The following is a 26,371-nucleotide window of genomic DNA, read 5'->3' as shown; positions in this document are numbered from 1 at the left end:
GCACCTAGGGTAGCAGGGTTGAGACGGCAAAATAGTTAATTAAAACACTTTATTAACAAACAGTGATTAAAATGACCAGACTCCCTACCACGATGCTACCCTAAAACAATCACAGCATGATAAAAGAATAACTAAACAAAATAGTTGAGACTGGCCACTTGAGGAGGCAACCTACAGGGAGGAGTGACCAAGGGTGCCACCAATTACTCACCCGTGTAACTTCACTGCAGACCTCACTGTCACTCACACTAAACTCTAAATGGTGCAATCTACCTATGCCCGGTGTGTACACTCGCATGCATCGGGAAGGGGATTCCACCTCACGTGCCTAGCCCCTCAGCAAGTGGCCGCACCTCCACTAAAGCAATAAAACAAAGCATAAAACGTTACACACATTAATAAAAGATCTACATAAAACAATTACACCCCAAAGTACTGTTCGTTATAAAAGCATCACATAACAAACAAAACAGCATATGACAAGACAGCAGCAGTATAGTGCAAACCTGCAACAAAAGAGGGAAACAGTTGTCAAAGTCCACCCTACTATATGCCACGTTATAATGAACACAAGAGTCCCACTTACCACTCTCTAAAGGGCAATACTAAACTGAGTAGCTTTCCTGGAGAGATCTGCAGCGCTTAACTGCCTAATGCTCTCAGCCACCTTGGATGGACAAGACTGCCAAATGCCTCCTTCTGGTAGTGAAGCGCAGCTGTTTCTTATAAGCCTGCTAATTGTCAACTGGGAAGGTGTGGATGTTAGTGGTGCGTTTGTGGACATCATGTAAAATCCTACCCCAGAATCTACTTCACTACATTAGCTTAAGTACCCCTGTTGGTTTTAGCGTCCACCGCGCAGTTGGTGCGTTCGAGCGGTAATTTCGAGTTTTCCTGGGCAGCGGTTTGCTTTGCGTTTTGGAATGGACTCCAAACCGAAGCGAGCAAAGCAGAAATCTTCTGTTCATCCCTGTCCTCAGGGATGCGGTTTCTCTTTGCACAACAGCCAGCATGATGCCTGCCCTGTCTGGGGATCGTCCGCGCTAGGAGAGCGTAAACGGAGCCTGAAGCCTGGTCGATGTCCCCGCAGATAGCTGGGCTTACCACATGGAATGTGTTGAGGGGTTAGTCAAAGACAAGCCAGAACCATGCAGGAGCATGGTTCCCAGCACGCTTTCCAGGAAGACGATGACGTGCTGGACATCAATGATTTGTCACCATGCTCCAGACGTACCAGGCGATGTGCCTGGTGGAGCTCGGGTCGCTGGTTCCTGATGACAGCCCGCTGGCACCTGTTCTTAATGTGGTCAGTCCCGCTGTGCAGCGCTCTCCCTGGGCAGAAGGATGGCTTTGACAGTAGTGGCACAGGGGCACCTATGGCTGACCCTCTCTGATGTCCCGGAGAGGGACAGGGCTGTATATATGGACGAACCAGTGTCTACAGCTGGGTTATTCAGACATTCACTTGAAGCCATTCAGGCTAGGTTTGATCTGAGGAAGAAACAGACAGAAGCTCTGTGCAACATCATCCCCAGACGTCAGGCAAAGCCCAAGCCCACAGCTAGCTCTCACAGGCCCGCCACTCCTCTGCCGACTGGCAAGAGACCGGCACCCACTGTTGCAGTGGGTGTGCCGCCAGCGGAATTACATCCTCCAGTCTGATCTACATGCCAGTCAGCCTGGAGCAAAGGGCACCGGCGGGACCCGACGCCAAGGAGGAAAAAGCCTCAGCCCTCCCAGTTCTGGTTCTAAGTGAAGAAAGAGTCCAGCGGCAGGGAGACGCTGCTTTTACCCCTCTGTCGCTGTCCAAGTTCTGTTCAGGTTGTCAGCCCCAGAAGGCGCTGCACTTTCCTAACACTGTCTTCCAAGCACAAACCCCATGCCCACAAAATGCCTCAGGCTGTACATCTGGAAAGTTGCCTCCACCAAAATATATGAATGTGCATATTCTCATGTTACAATCAATAAAGAGTGTTTACTGTCAAATAATCACAAATACTCAGCATGCAGGCAGAATGAGCCAGGTCAGGCAGGTGATGCATTCCCCTGCAGACACACTCGGGGACGACATGCCCCACCGACGGTGCTGCAGGCCAGCTGGCTGGCTGCTCACTTCCCTCAGTGACACACTTGCGCCCTGTCCGTGGGTGCTGCAAACTGTTGCTATGGGTTACCAGTTGCAGTTCCGGGTCAAGCCGCCTCCTTTCTGCAGAGTTGTAAACACTACCATTGGCATTGAAGCAGCAATGATACTGAGGGAAGAAATAAAGGCGCTATTGCAGAAAAGAGCAATACGAGTGGTCCCCGTGTCAGAGACATAAAACGGTTAGTACAACTGTTATTTTGTTGTTCCAAAAAAAGTTGGAGGACTTTGTCCCATCCTGCGAGCTGCAAGTCTTGAACAGGTATCTATGAACGTACAAGTTCAAGATGCTAATACTCAGACAGCTCTTGAATGCAGTCACCTGCGAGATTGGTTTGTAACAATCGATCTAACAGATGCTTATTTTCATGTGGCTATGCACCAAAATCACAAGCAGTTTCTGAGGTTTGCATTCGAGGGCATAGCCTATGAATACCTGGTGCTGCCGTTTGAGTCGTTGCTCACTCCTCGCACCTTTGCGAAATGTTCCGAGGCAGCGCTAGCGCCCCTCAGAGAGAGAGGCATCCGCACTTTAGCCTACCTAGACAACTGGGCTCTTGTAGCTTGCTCAAGAGAGCAGGCGGAGACACAGCTGTCGCTGGTTCTGTCACACATTCAGACACTGGGGTTCTCTGTGAACTTTCAAAAGAGCTCGCTAATCCCGAGTCAGCAGATTTCTTTCCTCGGTTTAGAAATATGCTCGCTTTCCAGCCTTGCACGTTTGTCGGAGCACAGAATGGCCGCGTTTCATCGCTGCCTTGCTCAGTTTCAGCTGGGACGCAGACTGTGTTTCCAGACAATATTACGTTTGTTGGGCATGATGGCATATGATGTATTACTTCTTACTTTGGCTTCGGCAAAGCAAGTGGGTGACCTTCATGTGCTGTCTTTGTGTCCCTCCTGCACACAGTTGTCTCCTGATGGTCACAAGGTTGTATTGCGTTCAAATGCTACCTATTTTCCCAAGATGCTTACATTTTATAGCTCAATGGAGTTTGAGTTGCTGAGCTTTTGCTCCCCTCCTTTTGCATCTGAGGAGCAGAGGAGGATGCATTCTCTTTGTCCAGTGTGTGTGCTGCGAACCTACATTGACACACGAGGGCGTGACATTCCATACTTGTACGTGTTATACATCGTCCCTCTCCTTCATGGAACAGAAGTTATAGACATAACTGTTCGTTAAACAATGTCCAATATCAGGTTCTAAGACTCAGCACTGGTGCATCGTTGTTTTGTTAATATGTTACCTTCTTTGTCAGCAAAACCATTTACCTTCAGTGACAGCCTTCCCTGGAAACTCTGAGCTGGTCTGCATTCCCTGAGGAAGGAGTGCTTTACATCTGCTCTGGCTCTAACTTACCACTCTGTCCTCGTCCATCTGAACTGTGTCCCTAAAATGCCGGTGACTGATGAGTGATCTTGTAAATAAACTTGTTGGGAAACAAGGAAGAGTCTGTTGTTGGGTTGTGCTTTTGAATTCAAAAACAGTCAAGCCGATTCCAGCTCATGACATAAATGAGACCCCTGAAATAAAATTGGCTTTAGTTCAATTAAAGTCTGTAAATCTCACACGATCTCAACAGCTGAGGGATATAAAAACAACAAAATGGGCCAGCAACATTTATGTGAGCTAGGGTGATGAATACTACATTGCTAAATTAAATTTATGAAGGTAATTTCAACACTTGGTTCTTATACTGTGGTATTGCTACTTTGACTGAAAGCAAAAGATGATGAATTTAAAGTAAAGTTTGGGATTTAGACTGGGAAGACAGCAGAGGTTTTCTTTGTGTGTCTTTGGCGAGACTTTCATGGGTCTTTGAAATGTTTGCCACTAGAATGTGGGACAAACAAAGGCAAGCCAAAGTAAACCACTTGATCACTGTTGAGTGAAAGCTAGATGGAACATTATAATACTATAATGCCGAATAGTACTGCTTTTACATATGTTAGGGATTTCCAGTTGCCTCAAACTGAGTGGAAAGTTTTTAACAAAACTGGAACAAAGTTTAAGGAAGTGATTGACTTTCAGAATAACGAGTAACAATAAATCTTTTTTTGGTACTGTGATTTCTCAGCCCTGAAACTGAGGTCAAACTCAGGTCAGTGGTTGACTTTCATTTACCACCAAATTGTTCCTCTTAACACTCAACTTGTTTTATTTAATATCCAACTGATTTCCCATCATCACTGCTCAGAAAAGTGTCAATTAGAGTAAATATCCAAAATATGAAGTTTAAAGTTACATCACTGTGAAATCACACTAGTCTATACTGAAACGATGTTGAAATCATGACTGAAGGTCAATGGGACTTCAATGGTATGAAAACCGACTGTCAGGTTTAATTAACTGAATATTTAATTTAACCAGTGTTGGGCAAGCTACTTTGAAAAAGTAATTAATTATAGCTACTAGTTACTTCTTTAAAAAGTAACTGAGTTACAAGATTCTAAAAGTAATTAATTACTAGGGAAAGTAACTATCGCGTTACTTTAAAAAATGTTTAACCCTCTGGGGTCCAGAGTATAATTGGCCGTTTTTGACTACTTTTATTTTTATCTCTACATTTCACCTTTAAAAACTAGTTACTTTGCTTTGTTTGGTATCATTCTTTTCAACACGAACCTCACATCTGAATTTACAGTTATGTTTTCATTTTGACATACTGTATTAACACACATGATCTAAAATCAGACAAAAAACATAAAATCAGAGTAGAAAAAGTTATATTTTCTACTGTAACAACCACAAACATGTTTAATGAATCATATTACATAACTTTAAATGCAAATATAAATTGTAAATTTTAAAATCCTATGCACAAGTTTTGCAAACAAAGTTATTTGCAGCCATTTCAAACTATTTACACAACAATCAGGTATTCTGCATTAAATAAGATGCCACACAAATTATTTGTGCCACTCCCAAAAATTATTTCTGTCCACTATAAAGGAGAACATCACAGCCTGATACCTGCAGGTCTGACAGCAACAGGTGTATCACTCCTCCTGTTTTCTACCTGGAGACACCGTTTACACTGTAATCTACCTTTGGTGGCTTTTTAGCAGCACCTGCGTCATTCAGCAGTCGTCTCATTGTTCTGACACACAACACAAAACTATCCACTACGCCAGCGGTCCCCAACCCCCGGGCCTCGGACCGGTACCGGTCCGTGAGTCGTTTGGTACCGGGCCGCGAGAGTTGAGGCTCAGGTGTGAAATGTTTAGTTTTCAGGGTTTTTATCGGTTTTCAGCGTCATTTTGTTATCGTTTTTATCGTTAACTCGGTTTTCTGGGTCTTTTCAGTGTGTTATGAATAAATCTTCTTTTTTTCGGTACTGGTACTAGTTTTATTTTGCTGTATTTATCCGTGACACCTTAAAGGCCGGTCCGTGAAAATATTGTCGGACATAAACCGGTCTGTGGCGCAAAAAAGGTTGGGGACCGCTGCACTACGCTACACACTAACTACACAAGACAACACACTAACTACACACTTGGGGTGTCTTTTGTTTTTTTTATTTTTTTTATTTTTGGGTCATAAGCAGAGAGTGCTTGCTAGCGCTGTCCTTAGAAAGTAAACGTTATGAAAGTATTTAGGAAAAAACACCGCGTATATACTGTTTATCATGACTCTGGTTTTACGTGGCCTATCAACACAATTTAAAAACTGGTATATAGCACCTTGTTGCTTTGTCATCTTGAAGTGATCAAGTTTCTTGTTAGTAACGGTAATGGCATTGTAATGATAGTAATTAGTTAGATTACTTGTTACTGAAAAAAGTAACGCCATTAGTAACACCGTTACTTATAAAGCCGTTATTCCCATCACTGAATTTAACTGAATATATATGTTGAAGTCTGACATTGATCCTTGATCATATTTGCACCCTAACACAATACTGAAACAGCAGCGAGGTCACTGCTAAAGTGCAGTAAGACTTCAATGGTATTTCTACTGATACACAGCAAATTACTAATAACACTTTAAACTATTGTGCTTCTTTACGTATGGCCAGGATGAATGTTGTGATGATGCTGTTTTAAATATTTTTAACCTTTTTAACCTTACCATTAAACATTAGGATTCTAACATGTAAATAACAAGAGGCAGCTTTGCATTAAAATCACAGGTTTATTCATTTCATTAAATCAATATTAAAAATTTAGAATTTTTTTTGTTTTTGTTTGTTTTGTTGGTGTTGTTGTTGTTGTTGTTGTTGTTTTAATTGTATGATATTCTGCCTCCAGCTGGTCTGGATCATATCTGTAAAGGAGAGTCCCACCCAGCCCATCTGCTCAGTCACTCCATCTACAAAAGAAAAAACCAAAAGCAATAACTGAGTAAATCTAATGAGAAAAAAAAAACATAACAAACTTTTATACTCACTTATTTATTCATTCAAGGTTTTCTACTTAATATGCATCGTTGTCGTTTTATGGTCAACCATAAATTAAGGACATTTCAACAAAATTTCTCAGAAAACACGTGACTTTTCTATATTGGGAAGATGGGATGTACCACTGTGAGAGGAGCCTGGTGGAATAGTCCAAGTGAAAATATCTTTAATCTGAAAAGTCAACATTTGTTTTCAGTGTCACGTTTCTTAGCCCTTACATGCCTTGACCTTTGCAAACAGCTCAAATGACTAACTCTGAAAGCGAAAGTAAATAGCGGTGAAACAACCCCAAAACAGAAAGTTTAAAAAACGTACAAAGCTTAACATGTCCCGTTACAGTGACTCAAAACGAAACTCACGGGCAGAATAAAAGCTCAGATGGGGACACAAACTGTGGTTTTCTGGATGACACAGCTGTAAACCCAGATGGTGTTGGACATCCTCTGAAGCAAAGACGTGTACCTTTGTCTTTACGTCGAGGCAGCAGGAAATCACACCAAGAGACAGGTGAAAAGCATAAATGTGTTATTTTATATGTGGCAGACTTCAGAACACTTCATGCACATCCAGAGTGAGCTAAGGAGTTTCTTTCATATCTGTTTATATGTGACCAATAATCAAATTTGATTTGATTAAATGACTGATTTTAATGCATATTTCTTCAGTCAAAAGGTGATTTATGCGCAGACTTTTAGCTTTACTTCAAGAGGTTATCATAAAGTAGTAATGGCCATAACTCCTAGTATATTAACTACTAGGAGTTATGGCCATTATTACACATAAAGCATAAAAAAAACTTAATGATGAGAAGTTGTTTTCGTATTGCTTTTATTTTGACATAGCAAGAAAGTAAGTGCTGTATTTTGTGTGTTGTATGTGTGTGTGTGTGTTCATTTCTAGATTTGGCTATTAAATAATCTGTTTGACAGATGGCAATAATGTTACTGTGCACACACTAAGTTAACCTAATTTGGAGCTATGAAGACACACAGAGCTGCATGGTGTTGTTTAGATCCGCGGTCCCCAACCCCCGGGCCTCGGACCGGTACCGGTCCGTGAGTCGTTTGGTACCGGGCCGCGAGAGTTGAGGCTCAGGTGTGAAATGTTTAGTTTTCAGGGTTTTTATCGGTTTTCAGCGTTATTTTGTTATCGTTTTTATCGTTAACTCGGTTTTCCTGGGTCTTTTCAGTGTGTTATGAATAAATCTTCTTTTTTTCGGTACTGGTACTAGTTTTATTTTGCTGTATTTATCCGCGACACCTTAAAGGCCGGTCCGTGAAAATATTGTCGGACATAAACCGGTCTGTGGCGCAAAAAAGGTTGGGGACCGCTGGTTTAGATGGACTTGTTTTGCATGTTTATATTTCCCAAAGATACAGTTAGAAAATACTGATGGAGAGATACACTGAGGAGAAAAGACTTTCAGCCAAATTCCTCTGCATATGAGCAACATGGGCTGTCAAAGATATTACTCGTAAAATAAGACACCGGTTAGCATTTTGCACTTCTGCTTTTCCCTTGTTGTTTCTCAGTCCCCCATTCTCTCTTCACAGTCTCTACATCCTCACAGATACAAGCAAAGGAGTGCGGAGTCGGGAAATAGGAATTCAACAAAACTGAACCAGAGTCGTCATTTCAAAGCCAAGTATGTAAGACATAACTGCATGGCGTGTCCATTGTTTAGTTATAGCCTGGGCCTACTGCTGTATTAATGACATCTTATTTATTCATTTAAGATTTGGGGACAGCGTCCACAATACAGTCCACAATATAACATATTGCTGGAGAGACAGCTAGTTAAAATCTTGTCATTTGCTTTCATGTTTATTTTGGGGTGTCCTGTGTTATGGTGCTTTGAGTTTTTGGAGTTTTCTATTACAAATATTCATGGTTAGTTTCTTTGTTTTCATCCTTGGGCTATTCTTATTTACAGTTTTGCTATCTAGCTTAGTTCTTGGTTATAGTTTGCTATAGTCACTGTTTCAGTATATACCACCCATCTCTGTGTAAGGTGTTCTCATGCTTTAGTTATTTCCTGGTTTATTTTGGAAACTCTTGTCTCATGTATGTTGTATTTAGTTTTGCTTCACTTTGCAATCTGCCTCCTCCTCTGTCTGCTTTTGGGTCCACACTTGAACCAACTCCAAACATGACAGTATCACCATTCACCTTTTGCACTTAGAGAAACATACTTAGATGGTACTAAGATGCTGCCGTGATGCCACAAGTTGACAGGGAAGCTTTTGTTTTGGGGGTGCTTAAAATGTAAAATGGAAGCAATTTCCAAACAGGATTTGAAATGATGAGTTTATGTCTTTCTTTAAAAGAAGAAAAAGGCTGCTGTTAATTCAACAGATGCCCACAACATGTGGTAAAAGACTTCTAGGCTTAAATCGGGTTAAATGAAGTTGAAAATGTAATGTTTTTTTATGTTGTTTCTGTTTAGCTGCATTCAAATAATTTTATTTGAATGCATATATTACAAGGAGAGCAGAGATGTAATTCAAAGTAAAAGCCTTTTCTATTTTGGAATAAACTGAACATTTATCTGATTAAATACTCTGATTGAAATTATTTTGTTACTTCTACACGTATATGAGCTTGAGCCCCAGACTCCAACAGCCAATGCAGTGTATCCCAGGAGCAAATCTGTTTTATTACTCGGTTAAGTCTAATGACTTCAGTGCTGAGTGTATTTGAATAGGCACTGACCTGTTTTTTAGTTTCCATTGGAAAACAACATTACTGTATCCCACTTTTTTCAAAGATTCTTTTGGTAAATATGTCACTGGCTGCAATTGTGTGCAAGCTTTTTCACCAGTCTACTGTTCTTTACAGCACTGTCGCCCACTATTATTTATTTATTTACTTTTTCAAAAATGACCTCTGACAAGAAAGCCTAATTTCTGCTGTTCAATACCAGAGAAATTGAAACTTTTACAAATTATGCCAAATTGCAAAATGCTTAGCTCTGTCTCTAATAAAACCTCTGAAACTTTGTTTAGCGTCAGGCAATGTTTATATGTTGATTCATGGTTTTCTTCCATTTTTGATCTAGTGCAGAATATTTTTAAGGGATTATCTGCTATAAAAAGGCAGGATAGAAAAAAATCTCCTTATTTTTCTGTCTTAAAAGGTGCCTTCTGTGATGCTTACACCTCTAATGAAGTCTCACAAGTGTCAGCTTTGTTTTTATACATTGTTAAAAAAAACTTAACAGTTTTTTTGTTTTAGAAATGTGGCGGGGTGGGTGTGTGTGTGTGTGTGTGTGTGTGGGGGGGGGGGGGGGGGGGGGTTCATTTCCCGAGGGGGATGTAAGCTGGCAACATAAACAGGGATATGTGGTCCAAGTGGCCCAGGCGGGTGATGGTGAGGCTTTGTAATAGCTCTGTTTAATGTTGGAGCAGACTTTATTCTTTTCGCAGATGTAGCACAGTTTACATGCAGGTGGAATTTGGGGAACACTACTTTTAAGTCCACATGATTAAAGACTTCAGCTTTAATGTGTGCTGCTTCTTATTCATCTTTCTTATTCAGGTGGGTGCGAATGGCATTATGTAGAAGGCTAAGGGCTGAGTTAGATTTAGCATTGGAAGCTATATCTAGTGCCGTGGTCAGAATAGCTTGAATCTCACGAGGAAGAAAAATCTCACAAACTCTAAGTCTGTAGAGCAGTGATTGTCCACAGTCTTAGTATTATTTGCTCATTTTTCATTAATATAAAGGGAAAGACCCCCATCTTGCTGTTGTTTCTTTGAGTTCTGGTTTCTGTCTTGACAAGTGCATTGGGTTTTGCTGGGTAAATCCATACCTCTGCAGCAGTCCCCAGTGAGTCTATTATCTTCCAGCTGTAGCCTCAGCTCATCCCTTTTGTTAATAATAGTGGTTTGTGAGGAAAAGGCTGGGCAGCGTAGGTTTGTGCAGTGTTTTCTTTACCCTTTCTCACTCACCAGCTTGGCAGGCTCATTTTTGTTTCCTGTATCACTGCCTCTGCCTTCTATCCCAATTGATCCCAGGATCCTGACTTGGGAGATGACCTAAAACAGCGCTTGAGTGATACTTTTTTGCCTAAATGCTCTGGCACTGCCTTGGGGTAGTCTGTGATCATTAAGTTGTTCTTTCTTTTTTTTCTTCTATAAACCTTTCTTCTAGACACCAAAACATCAAAAATGGGTAATGGATTACCAAAGGAGAGTAACATGGGAAGCTGCCTGAGATGCTGCAAATGTTTTAAAGTCTTGCCTCCATGCAAATCATTTGATGACTTATACCAAAGTACTATTCATGGGCGATACGTACATGTGTTCAATGGAGGTGAATACTACAGACCAGTTGGTTACAATGATGCATATGAGTGTGATTATTGCTTTAATAAGCCAATGAGAGATCAAGAGGAAATGAGAAGAGAAGAGGAGAGGAAGAGAAGAGAGGAGGAGAGGAGAAAAGAAGAGGAGAGGAAGAGAAGAGAGGAGGAGAGGAGAAGAGAAGAGGAGAGAAAGAGAAGAGAGGAGGAGAAGAGAAGAGAGGAGGAAAGGAAGAGAAGAGAGGAGGAGCAACAGAAAGAAAAACTGAATCAAAGACTAAAAGAATCTCACCAACAAGCTAAAGAGCAGTTTGAGAAACAATTGAGCGGCCACATCTTAGATGAATGTGAGTCCAAACGAGATGTTCTAATAGGGCATCTGGATGAGTTTGAAGCCAGCTATGAATCAGGCAGTGACAGTGATGAGTTTATTGAAATCCTCTCAGTGAAATGCAGTCTTCCACTTTCAAATCTCAGTCTGACTCAGCTCACAGCTGATCAGCTCAGTGAGATCCTTTCAGTCCTGGACAAACTTCTGTTTGATGAGTGGATTAGTGCTCCTCCATCCATCAGCACTCTGCAGCACACTCAGGTGTTCATCACAGAGCTCTGTGCTCTGTCTCTGGAGATATCTGAAGGAGTTTCCCTACAAAGCATCTCCAATCATATGCAGTCCCATTTGGGATCCATCAGCCAATCAGCATGTGGTGTTTTTGAGAGTTTCCTCTTGACTCAAGCCCTGTATCTGAACCTGATGCACCTTTTCCATGACGGTAGCAGATCTGATAATGATGCTGTCCTCATAGCCAAACAATGGGCAGAATATGAGATTTCCACTGAGAACCTCTTTATAATTGAATTCCTGAGCACCCTTACATCATCACTGCAGAGTACAGTCAGCAGAGCCTCTGTGTTCACTTTAAAGATGGAAATCCAGTGTTTAAAACTTCTCTTATCCACACTCACAGATCTAAATGGAAAAGAAGCCCACTCAAAATCCACTGAAATGCTCCTCAAACTTGTACAAAGAAACCAATGGACTCCAATGGAAGCAGTCACCCTGCTTAAAGCACTGTCACAGAAATATGCAGATGATGGTTCAACAATTGAAATCCTTACCTTGGTACGAGTGTATAACATATCACCAGACTGGATAGATGACTGTGGGCACTCTCTAATCCAGCTCCTTGAATCTGCTGCTCCTGAGAGATTTTGTCAGGATTTCCAAAAGACTCTAAGAGGAAACGATGAGAACAGTGTAACTGCAGTTTTAGCAGAAGTAAAGATGATGTGGGATTTGGATGACTCTGCCATTGATATGATAAAAAACATTAACACTGGTGTCCTGAAATATACAGAAAATGTACCAAAAGAAGAAACTTTTATGAAAGATTCATTTAAATGTGAATCTTTGAATGCAGACAACATACAGAAATGTCTGTGTCAGCTCTGCAAAGCAGTGTTCGACATAAAAGGCTGGTGGCCCACAGTGAGGCAGGTGGTGCGGTGGTGTGGATTGGTGCTGACTCATAAAAGTAGAGTGGTACAACTGGTTGGTGTGGAAGAAGACCCATGTGTTACAGCCATGTTTGCAGCCATGCAAGTCTGCATGGGAAACAAACTGGACATTGTGCTGAGCTCTGATGTTCACTCAGAGGAGCAAACAAAGGAGTGGTCTGACTTCTACAAGCACCTTGACATTTCACTCAACACAAACATGAAGAAGACTGATCCATCATTCCAGGATGTCTATGAAGCAGACATTGTTTATGGTACAATGGATGATTTTGTGTCTGATTACGTTCAATGTTGCATCGAGGCAATGGAAACATGGAATCCACAGTTAAGTCGTGGATTCATTATTGAAAAACAAAGTCTCAGTGCTTTGCATGCTCTGGAACTTTCAAGACTCAAAGACGATGACTCCCTGGTGTTTGCTGCAGAGGTCCTGCAGAACCTCATGAGTAAATTTCACAGTGAAGATGTGGAACTGAGACATATCTTTATTAAGGCCCTTTTTCAGGTCCTCCACAGTACCCTAAACAAAAATACAACCACCGGCAGTAAAATCATCACCGTCTCAAAGAAAATCACAGGAAAGGAATTGCTTTCTAATGAGATCTTTATTTTGACCTTTCTGGAAAATCTCTTGCAAGTGTTTGCTAGAGAAACAGAAGCTGTTAAAAACATGACAGATCCTGCAGGCAAATGGTGTTTGGAGAATTTATTTGCCTGTGTGGAACAATTCCAAGACTTAGACAAAGAAACCAAAGAAGTCTTCACGATGGTTTCAAATCTTGAGGAACAAAGACTTTGGTCACCAGTTGAGGTCTTAAACCTTCTTGGAACATTAACTGATAACCACCATGACGACGGCTGTATTTCCATCATGAAGATTTTACATTTGATGGAAACATACCAGGTTTCCTCTAAGTGGAAAGATGAAAACAATAAATCTCTCTTTGAGCTCATAGATTCATGCACAACTAAGAATCTGATCCAGCATCTAGACAAGAGCCTTAAAAATGGGAAAACTAAAAGCATTGACAACCTTTTTTATGAAATACAGCAGATGAAAGAAATTGATGAACAAACACTGAGTAAATCATACAACATAGTAACTCATGTAACAAACCTCATCAAAACTGGTGAAATTAAAAAACACAGAGACATACAGCGAGCTAGGACTCTGAGTCACTGCATGGAGGTTGGGGATTTACAGCAAGTTCTTGCAGTCTTATGCAATGCTGTACACCTCCACAAAGCTGAAAGGAAGTGGTTTCCCAGGGCAACTCAGATGATAAGCTGGTGCCTGTTGGCCCTGTCTGACACTGGGAAGCTCCTGGAGATGGGAACTGGAGAAGGGAAATCTTGTGTCATAGCAATGTTAGCCGTGCTGCGTGTGCTTAGAGGTGAAAAGGTGGATGTGGTGTCCAGCTCTTCTGTGTTATGTCAAAGAGATGCTGAAGAATGGGCAGAATTTTACAAATACTTTGGCATTACAGTCGACACAAACACAAATAAAAATGAGGATAAAGATCGGAAAGAATGCTATCAGAAGGACGTGGTCTATGGAACCATTGAAGCCTTTGCTGCAGATCACCTTCGCCAAATATTTGAGATGAAGGATGTGAGGCCTGATCGTAACTTTCAGTGCATCATTATCGATGAAGTGGACTCACTGCTGCTAGATCAAGGAGTGCAGCTGACATACCTGTCCAGCCCCATGGTCTCCATGCAGCACCTGAACATTATTCTCACCATGATCTGGAGCCACGTCAGTCAGTATGGCTTCCTATCTACAGGACACCAGACATTTGTACGAGGTCCTCCTGCTTCATTCTTCAAGGCCATCTATGACTCAATGAACACAGAAGACACTGAAATTAGTGATCCAATGGATATTTTAGGTATTGCTGAAGAATCTGAAATTGTGCCAAAAGGATTTACAGAAGATATCTATAAAAGTGAAAAAGATGAACTTCTCAGTAAACTGAAAACAGTGAGTCAGGATGCTATGGTTGACTTTTTCAAAGAAATTGAGGACTATGTCCCTTACGGCTTTACTGTTTACACGCTAGATGACAAGGGACTGCTCTGTCTTCAAAAGTGCAGTCCATACAATGACCGGGACATTCCAGAGCTTTCATTTCTTGTCTTGGAGGAAGGATTGTGTTGTCCTCTCTATGAGTCAGAAGAAGTTCTCATCAAGCCCATTGCAGAATTGATCTCTGAGAGGATTCAGTACACCCCATGTGAAAACAATAAAGACAAAATCAGCATTCCTGGATTTTTGAAGACTCTGGTGGAGAAGAAAGTCTCAGTGTGGGTTCAGAATGCCTTTCTGGCAATGTTACTGAAAGAAGGACGAGAATATGTCGTAGAAAATGACAACGTCTGTCCAGTGGACTTCAGATCCACTGGTATAGTTGAACTGAATAAGAAATGGGGTGATGGTCTGCAGCAGTTTGTGGAGATTAAACACCAAGTCAAACTGAGCACAATTTCAACAGTGACCAACTACATTTCCAACGTTTCGTTTTTTGAGAAATACCAGGGAAAAATATATGGAACAACAGGAACACTGGGGAGCAAAGCAGACATTCAGTTTTTGCAGGACCTGTATCCAAATCTCTCTGTGTGCAAAATGCCAACATGCAACAGGAAGAAGTTATTTGAGGTCAAAGGTACTCTGAAAAAAACAGCTGAAGAATGGAAATCTGAAATAAAAGATGTGGTCACGGCTCAGATTTCCCCAAATTCATACAGAGATGGAAGAGCAGCGTTGGTGATCTGTGAAACTATCAACAAAGCCAAAGAGATCTACGAAGAGCTGAAAAGCTGCATCCCAGGTGAAATCATTCTCTACTGCCGCAGTGACAGAGACAGTTTGAGTAAAACAGACAAGGAGCTGCTTCCTGGTGATGTCATTGTTGCCACAAACCTTGCCGGCCGTGGCACAGACATTAAAGTGTCCAGAGAGGTGAACAATAATGGAGGGTTATTTGTGATCCTCTCCTTCCTTTCTGAGAACACAAGAGTGGAACTCCAGGCTTTTGGACGAACTGCACGCAAAGGTAAACCTGGATCTGCTCAGATAATCATTTCCACTGAACACCTGCAGCCATCTTTCCACACAGTGTCCTCTCTGGAGGAAGCCAAGAGCACAAGAGACCGACTTGCAGCAGAAAAGATAAAACACATGATGAACGATGTTGCTGAGATGAAACTGCGGGAGGACCTTTTTTCAGAATACTGTGAAACACTTCAAGATATTTATGACACCACTGATGGAGACGAGGAAAGAGCTGTTGTTGACATCATGAATGAGTTCTGGGGGATTTGGCTGCAAACTAAATCAGAAGAAATTGATCAGTTGAAGAGAAATGAACTGCAAGAGAGTCTGAAAGCTGATTTGTCAAAGGCAAAAAGTCAGTGTCAATGTCAGACTTCACCATGTTCCAGCATTTATCACTACATCAAGTTTGGAAATATTGCACTGGATGAAAAAAAGTGGGATATTGCAGCCAGACTGTTTGAAAAAGCCACGAAACAGGATGAAAGCTGGGCAGCTGTAGCTTTTTACAATCATGCATACTGTACTATACAACAAAAGAAATCAGATTACCTCACTAAGGCCATAGATGATCTAACAAAGGCACAGGAATCTTTGAAGTTTCTCAATGAGGAACTAATAGTCTGTCTTCAGTTTGTAAAAATGTCCTCTGCAGACTCAGCCAACAGCAACCCAACCTGTCTGGAAAAACAGTTATCAACCAGGTCCACAATGTATAGTTACTTTGATAAAAACATTACTGAGGCTGTCCAAAAGTTAGAAGAAATAAGAGAGAAAGGGAGGGATGCAAAGTCCCCCAAATCCCCGATGTCCTCACTAGTTTCAGATGCTGATGAAGATCTCCAAGTTGAAGCTCACGCCCTCTACAGTCGAGGTCTGAAATATGTATTTTCTGTGGAAGAAAAGCCTCGTTTCTCATGGGAAGGTCTTCTGGTGTTCTTTCTTGGAGTTTTACAGATTGTTGGAGGAGCACTGCTCACTGTATTTACATTTGGAACATTTGCTCAAGTTGGAATGGGACTCATTATTGAGGGAATATCAGACTGCATCACTGGTATTGAGTCCATGGTGACAGGAGAATTCAGCTGGAAGTCATGGGCTATAGAAAAAGCCATTTCTATTGGAGTCTCTCTCATTGGGTTCGGAGTTGGAAAGCTGATTTCAAAGGGCTTCAAATGTTTTAAAACCTTAGTTAAATTTGGCAAACAGCTTAAGTCAATGCCACAATTTCTCTCTAGACAAGCTAAAGATGGCTTCAGCGTTGTTTTAAAGGCAAATATGAAGAATGCAGTAAAACACACAGCTAAACAAATTGCACAAGAACTCATCACCTTTGGACTGGGAAAGGCAGAAGATGAAATCATTAAAAAAATATTAGAAGAAATCAAAAGCAAGGTGAAAGAGACAACTGATGATGAAGTGAAATTAAAAATAGAAAAAGAGCCTTCATCTTCATTAGTAGACCTCATTATTCTTTCACAACTTGAGGACAAAAAACAACTTCATGATCTCCTGAATGACGAGAGAAGAAAGAAAGAGCTGCTGGCCATTTTCACAGAGTTAAGCAAAACTGCAATACAGCCATTCTATGCAGACCTCAGGTGGCAGAACAAACTGAATTCCTCCCTCTACACAGTGGTTGAAAAAGCTAAATCACACACTGGAAAAAAAGCAAAAGCAATTCTGACAGTTATACAAGGTGTCCACATGGTCACACTGGCAGGAGAAGCCATCAGTGCAGTGCTCAGCCTGTCAGACAAATTTTTTTCAAATTTTCATGAACAGCTGAAAATATTTAAAGAAAAGCAACAAAAATCAGAGAATATAAAAGTAAGTGATCTGTCTGCAGAAGACATTAAACTGCTGAAAGATTTCAAGCAGGATTTAGGCAGCACCATCAGTACTTTATTGGCTGATGCTTTGGTAGAAGTTTTCCACCAGAAGGTCTCCAGTCACATTGTTTCTATTGTTAAAGGCCAAGCAAATGGTTTTATTGGTAAATATGTGAGAAAGGGCTTAAAGAGTGAAAGAACAGAGGAAAAGCTCAGAGCAGGACAGAACAACAGATACATTGCATACATGCCAAAACACCCAAATTCTAACCTAAAAGTTGAAGGAGATGCAGGTCAACACTCACAATCACATACTGAAAAGATCAAGAACTCCATGACTGCAGGCACCATCCTTGATATCAGAGTCCTGTCAGAAGCCACTGGCACTAAAGTTGTCATCCTAACAGAGGACAGCAATGGAAGACTTACCAAAATGCAGGAGCTGAGCCCAGACACTCGACATGCCAATCAAACCGTGACCCTGATCTACAGACCAAAGAGTGACCAATACCCCGATGGCCATTATGATGTGCACATCAATAACCAGACAGTGAGCATAGACAACAAAGGCAAGAGCTGTTTGTTTTATGCTTTGGCACGTGGAATGAAACCACAAGCCAGTGAAGAAGAGATCACTGTGGAAGCAAATCGTCTTCGATCTGTGGAGACCGATGCTCTTCTCAGACACCCAGGCCAATGGGAGCCTTTCATCAAGCGGAAAGAATTAACTAAAACGATCAGGGGAGGGGACTGGTACATGTTAGAGGGAGCTGGAGCCAGAAAAGCCATAAAAGAAAGCAAAAAGTTACGCCAGGAAGAAGTTGGAAAAGTAAAAAAATACAAAGATTGGCAAACATATGCAAAAAAAAATAAAGGAACTGGAAAGTTCATCAATGCAGATCACCAGCCACCAGTCAGTAGCATGTTGAAGGCCAGAAAATTGAACCAGAATAGCAGATTAGCAGAAGCCATGCTTGAAGTGGCAACAAACTCATCTACTGGGAGCATTTCTGATGTACACAAATATCATGGCCGTGAACTTCCAACAGTTTATGTGCCTGCAGAAGTACATCGTGAATTTCCCAGTACAAAGTCACCAGCCTTCAGAGACCTTTTGACTAGAGCCATAAGTAGTAATGATGTTGTGGGTACTTTCAAGCTGACAATCCTTGGTTCAATGCCAAGATTCTGGTTGGATAGTAGCAGGAACTTCAAAAACTTCCAGGATACAAATATAAGCAAAAGCAGACTTAAAGATTTTGAAAAAAGTTTTCCACACCACAGTGAAATGATGGTAAAGGAATGGTCTGACCAGCTTAAAAACAAAGGTGTTATGACAGATGACCATCTAACTACTATTAATAATTGGATCGCTAACCAGGGCTACAAAGATCAAAACGATCCACACAGGAAAGAAGTTGCCAACCTCCTCTGATGAAAAGGTAACATCAAATTTTACATCATATTATATGTGATTCATAATGAAAGGGATGGGAGGTACCTGGAGTAGCATGCACTGTGGTAAGCATCTGACCAGAGTGGATTTCTGTTTTCTTTTCAGTTTGCGAGAGAAGCGAATGTGACTCTTACAAGCAAATGAAGTACAGTGAAAACCTGGAGATCTTCCACCTGCCTAATCATCATTATCAGATATCTATGTGCCTTTGGTTTAATTTTAACTTAATTTTTGTGCTTATCACAGAAAAAAAGAAAGTCCTAACTGCTTGTTTAGCCATTATAGCTTAATGTAGATTGCAAACTTATGACAGGTTTTGTTTTTTGTTTTTGTTGCGCACAAAGAGCACACTAAAATGATGCAACAAAGTATTTCGTGTAGTAAATTACTAATCACTCTTGAAGCCTTCTAAATCATCCACAGAGTACCTGAGTGCCCTCCAGTGTTCAAGAGATAAACTACACTTGTGTCATATTAAGATTTAGCAGCTTGATTTTCTTTTTTGTTGGTTGGAGCACAAGGTGACTGCTGGAGTGATTGTGCAGAGCTTGACTGTGAAAGGAGCTCTGGAGATAAAGAAACTGCTTGAGATGAATCACAGTAGCTACAGAAAAAAAAAAAAAAAAAAACCTGCATCTAGTTCTCTGTCAGGAGCATCCCATTCATTATCTTGCAAACGGTGTATAATTTTTGTTTAATTCAGTGTAACTATGAAGGTGGTGGCGGTGGGGGGGTTTAACAGTGAAATGATAAAATATATTATCTCTATGGAAATGTTTTTACACAATAGTGGACAATAAAACTGCAGGGAAATGTACCAATACGATATTACATACTTTGAAAGTTTATCTAAATGTATGTAAAACATATTGGTGAAAACGACCTATAAACATAATTGGCCACTGTTATGAGCATTCTGAAATAAATAGAATTACACACAAACTGGTTGTCTTTGTGAGTTTTTAATTTGTCTTTGCAAAGAGGTCAGAACAACAATACAAATTTAACCACAGGTTCCCTTCCAGTGTGATACTCAGCCTTTCAGCTTTTCCCTCTTCACTGGGGTGGGATCTTTTGGTCATGTCAGTGCTAAATCAGCTGTCGTCCCCATTCAGTTGGTCAGATACTGGGTGTAACCCAGTTCCTAAAATCATCTCAAAAACAAAAAAGAAGAAAAAGTAGAACATTTTATGTTCATTGTTCCTGTTCTTACTGTCCTTGTTTAATGAAAGTGAAATGAGATCAATATATTTATTTAAACAAAAAAGGGACACAGATTTATAAAATTATTTCGTTTGAACAAGGGTTAAGTTTCTCCGAGGGTTGATGAGCTCTGATGAGAGCCTATTGTTTTATTCCAATCTTTGCGTGTCAGCCAATCGGTGAAGCTCTAGGCAGGCTCTTGTCCCTCCTTAGAACCAGCTCCCAAGTTTTTAGTCTCTTGTTTCTACAGCTGAACAGAGCGGGCGGGCTAAAACTTGTTATCGAGGGCAGAGCGAAACCGGAGGGTTTACTAAGCTGTTGCGTCACATAAACGCTGAGCATCCCACTCGACAGCGGTTTTTATATGGGACGAATCCAAAGATCAGGTCAGCGGTTCCAGATCCCAGAGTATTCCAGTGTTCACTGGATGGCGAGCCAACCCAAGATCCTAGGAGACGATATACATACACAAGCACACTCATTTGCACATTGATGGGCTACAATCCTCTACCGTACAAGTAGTGCGGTAGGACAGACGATCACACACACACACTCCTCATCGGATGGACTCTATTGCAATACACCCATTTGTCATGGGCCCCACCGGTACCATTTGGACTTAAAAAAGACTAATTGTTTACTTGTGCACAATTTTATTCTATTTTTTTTGCTACTTTGGGGGAAAATTTTATACTTGAAGTTCTGTTAAAACCTGTTGTAATCCTGTGTTGTTTACAAAATTCTTTTAAAAGGCTTAACATCACTAAAGTACTTTTAAGCCACACAACGGTGTTTTGTCTGGTTTCTCTGTCGTTCATGTACCAGAGCTCTAAGAGTCGTTCTTAATCTTCTGATACTAGCCCAAATTACTCATTACCTTGGTTATTATCCATTGGTACTGTATATAAACCCACATAAGTGCTACATGGGTCTTACAGACCATCAGCCTGACTCCTCATGAGAACACACTAAACAAACACAGGCATTTTATGTTCTAAACATGACTCAGTTTCTTTTGATCATTAAAAGCTTAAGCACGAAAATAGCAATATACATTTAGCTTTTTCTACCTCTACGCACCTAGGGGCAATTTATGTCTCAGTTCAGTCATGAATCCAGCTCACCTGATTCATCACTGATCCCAACTGACACTGGCATCAGATAGGGTGGCACTGCATGTTCTTTCTTTAGTGCTGCTGTTTTCAATCTGTTAATTAGAGTCCTCAAACATGGGATAGACAACATCCTCAACAAGTCAATATAGCTGTGAATGTGGCCAATTACAGCATCAATGATAAAGTAACAGTTTTTTTATTTTCTGAATGTTTCAGTCAACCACTCACCCAGAGGATTTTCAATCCAAGAAAATTCCTTCACCTCATTTGATAATGTCTGTAGTCCTTCCATGCCCTGGTAACTGACCCATCCGGAGCTGTATCATTTTGAAATATACGTACAACAGGCCAAACCAAACCTTGATCACACCAATCCCTTTTCCGCCAAGAGCATATCCAACAACATCCTATTCTGGACTGTCACAAGTGACTTTAACATCGACTGTACTGATAGTCCTGTTATTGCATTCCCTTAGGCAATCTCTGCACATTGTAATGAACATAATCAACATGGTCAATCATTTTATCGGGTGTTATTTTGAAATACTATAGATTCAAACCCCCAATAGCTATGGGGTTTGCTAAATTATATTTATCTAGAACTCCTCTGTCTACAAATTTTGGAGAATATTGTGTAGGATTAAAATTGTCAACGTGGACAGTCTATTTCAACTTTCTGGACAGCTGTATTTTGCCTATGACCTATATCTGTTACTAGCTGTCCCAAGTGGACATCTGTGCAAGTACCTGACCAGGTACTGTGCAGAAAATTTAACAGTTTCTAACAACTCTGCCCCTGGTGTCAAAATTTTAGGAATTTGATCATAAGTGACATTTATGGTGTTGTCACCCCCATCGGGGCTTACCTTTCCAACTTTTGTTGAGATTCCTCCATCAGACATGTGCAATTACCTTCCTTTGGCGTGAAAACTGAGGTGTGGTCAAGTTGGGTGCTATAGGAAATGAGCTCAGGACAGAACAGTTATTAGTCATGTGTTTCATACAAAATTTACACACATTTAATTTCATATTGATCCTCTGAGAGTAATGGTACTGTCATGCGCCGCGGCGCGCGTGCAGAAAAGGATCCAGACGCAGACTCAAGTGCTAGCAGAAAAGGACACTTTATTATAATAACAAAAAGGCGACCCGGGAAAACCAGAGGAGCAAAACGAGGAACTAAAAAACCCGGGGAAAACAATGACACGAGGAAGCCGGAATCGGGACCATGGGAGGCTGCAACAGAAAGGGGAGAAGATTACTAGGGAGCCGGGAAGCGGGGGAAGCACATCAAGACCGAGTTAGAATAGTTGGCTTACGATTAGAGCGGGACCATGGGAGCTCGGGAGGGAAGTCCGTGAGAAGGGAATCCGTGGAGGTAGTGAAGGGGCCAGATGATGCACCGGGTGATCCAATTGAGCAGGAGGACAGGCAGGTGGCAGACGCTGAACGCCGGATCGAAACCTAGACACAAGTAGGAAGATTTAACGCAGCTCCAACAAGATATTAATGCAACGCTTTCGCAGGAGTCTAGTTACCACAGAGAGGTGATTAACGGACTGGCGTGGAGCATCCGTCAGCGCCGGGTTAAGTAGCTCTTCAGGTAATCACCCCGATGGAGAGCAGGTGTGCCGGTGATGGCCCAGCCCGGGGGGTGTGGCTACCCGAGCATCACACATTCCACACACACAGGACCACGGACCATGACAGGTACATTATAATTTGAATTTATCAAAGTTAATCACAGTGGGTTTTCTTTCTTTTTTTTTGCTTTTGTTCTTTTGCAATACCACATCCTAACATATGCCCATGCTGGTTGTATTCTACTTTTTAATGATTGACTATTTTAAGGGGAAAAACCTTAATCACGTGGACCAGTGTTTGTTATTACATAACTCTATTTTGGACATGACAAATCTACCATACCCTTTGTTATACAAAAATATTCCTCTGGTTTTGGCTAGTTTCCTCTATAAAATTTAATTAGCTTCTCTACAATGGCCTGCGATGCTGAATGGTAAGACGTTCATTTGACTTTGATGCCCTCCTTTCCTATCTAGTTGCCAGGTCTGCTGCTTCATTTCCTTTTGTCAACCATGTTTAGTTCTTTGATGTCCTTATATTTCATCACTGCCACTTCCCTGGGCAGCTTGTATCAGTTCTTCCAATCGTTCTTTGTTTACTGGAGTACTGGTTGTAGAAAACTCCATTTCCATTGTGATCCACATGACATACATTGCTGAGTCAATATAGATGTTTTACTCCTTCTTCCTCCTGAAAGTTGTAGTGCTTTTGGTGAGAGCCAAAATTTCTGCCACCTGTGCTAAGGCAGATTGCGTAATGTTTCCTTGTACCAATGTTTTCATGTGTCTTTTCATCATGGCTCTGTCTCACCTTAGCAAGTTTTCTCAAGATCTGGATTTTCCAGTGGCTCAAGTTTATAGATCTAATGTCAATCTAATTGCTTCCTTTTGCAGTCATGTTGTTGATGTTTCCTTGATGTCATTGCTTCAGACATGTTGATTACTTGAGTGCCATGGGTGATAGGCGGTTGGAGCATGCTGGAGATCTTTATCTTTCTTGCTGGTGTCAAAGTGGATGCATTTGAGCTCAAAAATGCCTCGACTCGATACTTGATGTTGACTTTTAATGATCTTTGATGGCTTTTGATGGGATTTCTCTTGATTTTTCTGCTGATTTTTCTCATCCATTTTCCATGTTGTCCAATCTTCTTCTTTCTCCCTCCTTTTTCTGAGAAAGTATGGCATTTACAATTCCAACTTTTTCAGAAATATCCACAAAAATCTGTTTTGTAGTCTGGTGAGGTAAAGGCCACTGCTTGTGTCTAGGCCTGTTTGGTCTCAAAACGCCACTCCTTCTTTCTGAGCCCAAGTCAGTTCAGCTGTAGAGTGTCTGTTGGCAATGGTTAAAATGTTCAATGATGAAATTATTGTTCCACCATCAGCCATTAAGCACATCTTCTCACCTTCGATTATACAGATTTCAATTGGCTCTGTCATAGGTGTTGAAATCGGACCTGCACATACTCCAGGGCCCCATCAGTATGGGTTTTGGTCTAGATCTCGGGGACCACCTCTCTGTCTTGGTTGGGGCATTTGTCGGTAGTTTGGTGCTCTCCTATTGTCATAGTCTGGAATCCGTTGTTGTGGTCCAAATATTGGTCTACGGGCCTCATCTGTTGCGGATGTTGGTTTGGCCATTCATTCCTCCAATGTCCTCTCGTTCCACAGGCGAAGCAAATGACTGTCCATTTGAGGCCTCCTTTGTTGTCTTTCATGCACCTCTGGCTAGGATTCCCTTCTAAAGCGTTCTCTTCCAGCAGTCCACATTGGTGCAGATCTTGGGCCTGGACCTTGTTGTTGTCGTCATAGCTGTGGTTCATGCTCAAGCTGTGTTTGTGTAGCCAATGCAGCAGCCACAGCTTGTTATATTTCTGCTTTTAAGTCGACAAACACAGCTCTGAACCCTTTTCTTCCTTCTGATGCTTAAGCAGCCTAACCAGCTAACCGTGTCAGTCAAATATATTGAATGTCGCAATGTTGGCAAAGAGAGGAAGTGACGTAAGATTTGCGCATACGGGGTACCGATCGCTTTTCTCCTCAACAGAGAGCGTCCCCCAATTGAACAACAGCGCCGTAAAATAAGAAGAATGGTGCCTAATTACAGAGTTAATAATACAGACTTTGTAATATGTCACGTGAAGATTCATCAGCCAGATGAAGTGTTTACTGACAATTGACAGTGATAGCGGACATCATCATCACTATTCCAATCAATCCTCTCCACACAGACAAGCATAAACACACTCGACTATCGCTAAATCAAATTTAACACACGTTTGTAATGACGCTAATTCAGTTTACAATAGGGTTCATTCGCTCAGTCAGCAGGTGGCAGTATCCTCGTACACTGGGGTGTAAACTGCCATTAAACAAACAGAAGAAGAAGAAAACCCCTGCACATGCGTGATACGGATCGGGTACGGTCCGACTTTGCACATGCGTATCTTTTTGTTTTTCGTTTTTGTCTACATTATATTGAAATGTTTCATTATTGGAAACATTTTAAGAGATACTTATTATTCTTAACATCTTAACAGATACTCTGACCCGTAACTATCGTAAAATGCTTCGACCAGAAGTAGACACCTTTCGCGCATGCGGGGTACTGATCGGGTTTCCGGTACGGATCGGGTAGTGATACGTGTCATTCAAATATATTGAATGTCGCAATGTTGGCAAAGAGAGGAAGTGACGTAAGATTTGCTCATGCAGGGTACCGATCGGGTTTCCGGTACGGATCGGGTAGTGACAGGCAGAGAAGAAAGAACCTGGAGACGCCTGCCATCCGGGGTCCCCCACGAGCAATGTTCCCTCTAAGCTGCGCGCGTGCGCAATTGCACACTGCTGGCACGGTCTCTGCGCAAAAAAAAATCTGCGTTGCGCACAAAAAAAAGTTCTAACCTGAATTGAAATTAAAGTAAATACGTTAACAATTCTGTTTTGCAGTGTTAGTCAGTAAGTAACTGGCTGCTCCCGTATGGGTTTAGAACGATGCCACCTTATCCCATAGTCCAGCCAATCACACGATTCACATTCACGTATATGCGCAGCTAATCAACGTCGTTGACAGGCTATGACAGCGGCTCCCCAGTGGCTGCAGTCAGGTGCTCTTGTGGTCATTATGTGCGACACCAGTGTTTTAGCTAGCAAAGCGGCGTGGCTGATGTGGAGTGAAGCCACGTTAATGACAACGTGCACAACCATTGCAGATGTGAGCAGGACAGATGGAACAATTGACGGAAAAAGTGTGGACTTTATACCAGTTTTTAAATTGTGTTGATAGGCCACGTAAAACCAGAGTTGTGATAAAAAAATATATGCAGTGTTTGTTTTTCTTCCTGAATACTACCGTTGTTTATATTTACTGCGGGAAAAAACGGTAAAAACTGCGTTTTATAAGGAAAACGCTCGAAAGCACTCTCCGCCTGTGAGCAAAGATGAAACCAAAACACCCCCCACCCTTTCCCATTGGTCGAAAAATGTACCATGTCGACCAATCAAAACCAATCAGTTGTTAAGAAACGGGAGGAAGTTTTAGGAATGACGGCGGTTTTGAGATGTGAGAGATTTGCGACGTTTAGCGCAAATCTTGTGTAGTTAGTGTGTAGTGTAGTCAATAGTTTTGTTGTGTGTGTCAGAACAATGAGGTGACTGCTTAATGTTACAGGTGTTAAAGGAGTGATACATCCCCTATTTTCAGGCCTGCAGGTATCAGGCTGTTGTTCTCCTTTATCTCATAGTGGACAGAAATTATTTTTTG

The 26,371-nt window shown here is 41.4% G+C and overlaps 1 protein-coding gene and 1 long non-coding RNA gene across 2 annotated transcripts; one reads left to right on the top strand and one right to left on the bottom strand.

Annotated features, from left to right (window-relative positions):
* Positions 1 to 6,928: 6,928 nt before the first annotated feature.
* LOC146367846 (uncharacterized) lies at positions 6,929 to 22,047 on the top strand. Its single transcript, XM_084911427.1, has 4 exons — positions 6,929 to 7,050; positions 8,097 to 8,188; positions 10,696 to 18,696; positions 18,816 to 22,047. Exon 3 carries the CDS (start codon positions 10,713 to 10,715, stop codon positions 18,687 to 18,689), a length of 7,977 nt encoding a protein of 2,658 aa, XP_084767553.1. The 5' UTR covers positions 6,929 to 7,050; positions 8,097 to 8,188; positions 10,696 to 10,712; the 3' UTR covers positions 18,690 to 18,696; positions 18,816 to 22,047.
* An 88-nt stretch (positions 22,048 to 22,135) lies between these two features.
* Positions 22,136 to 26,073, bottom strand: LOC146367845 (uncharacterized). The gene is made up of 2 exons (XR_014797525.1): positions 22,348 to 26,073; positions 22,136 to 22,264 (listed from the first exon to the last, which is right to left on the bottom strand). It is a non-coding gene; the product is annotated as an uncharacterized LOC146367845 (long non-coding RNA).
* Between the last annotated feature and the right edge of the window lie 298 nt (positions 26,074 to 26,371).

This window comes from Perissodus microlepis, chromosome 18 (assembly GCF_051167445.1).
Source record: "Perissodus microlepis isolate ML-2025 ecotype Zambia chromosome 18, ASM5116744v1, whole genome shotgun sequence".
Lineage (NCBI taxonomy): Eukaryota > Metazoa > Chordata > Actinopteri > Cichliformes > Cichlidae > Perissodus > Perissodus microlepis.
Note: the sequence above shows the minus strand (reverse complement) of the source record. Positions and strands in the feature narration are given on the sequence as shown.

What these genes read in the sequence shown, in the direction of transcription:
- LOC146367846 (XM_084911427.1), top strand. Translation starts at nt 10,713, where the DNA reads ATGGGTAATGGATTACCAAAGGAGAGTAACATGGGAAGCTGCCTGAGA.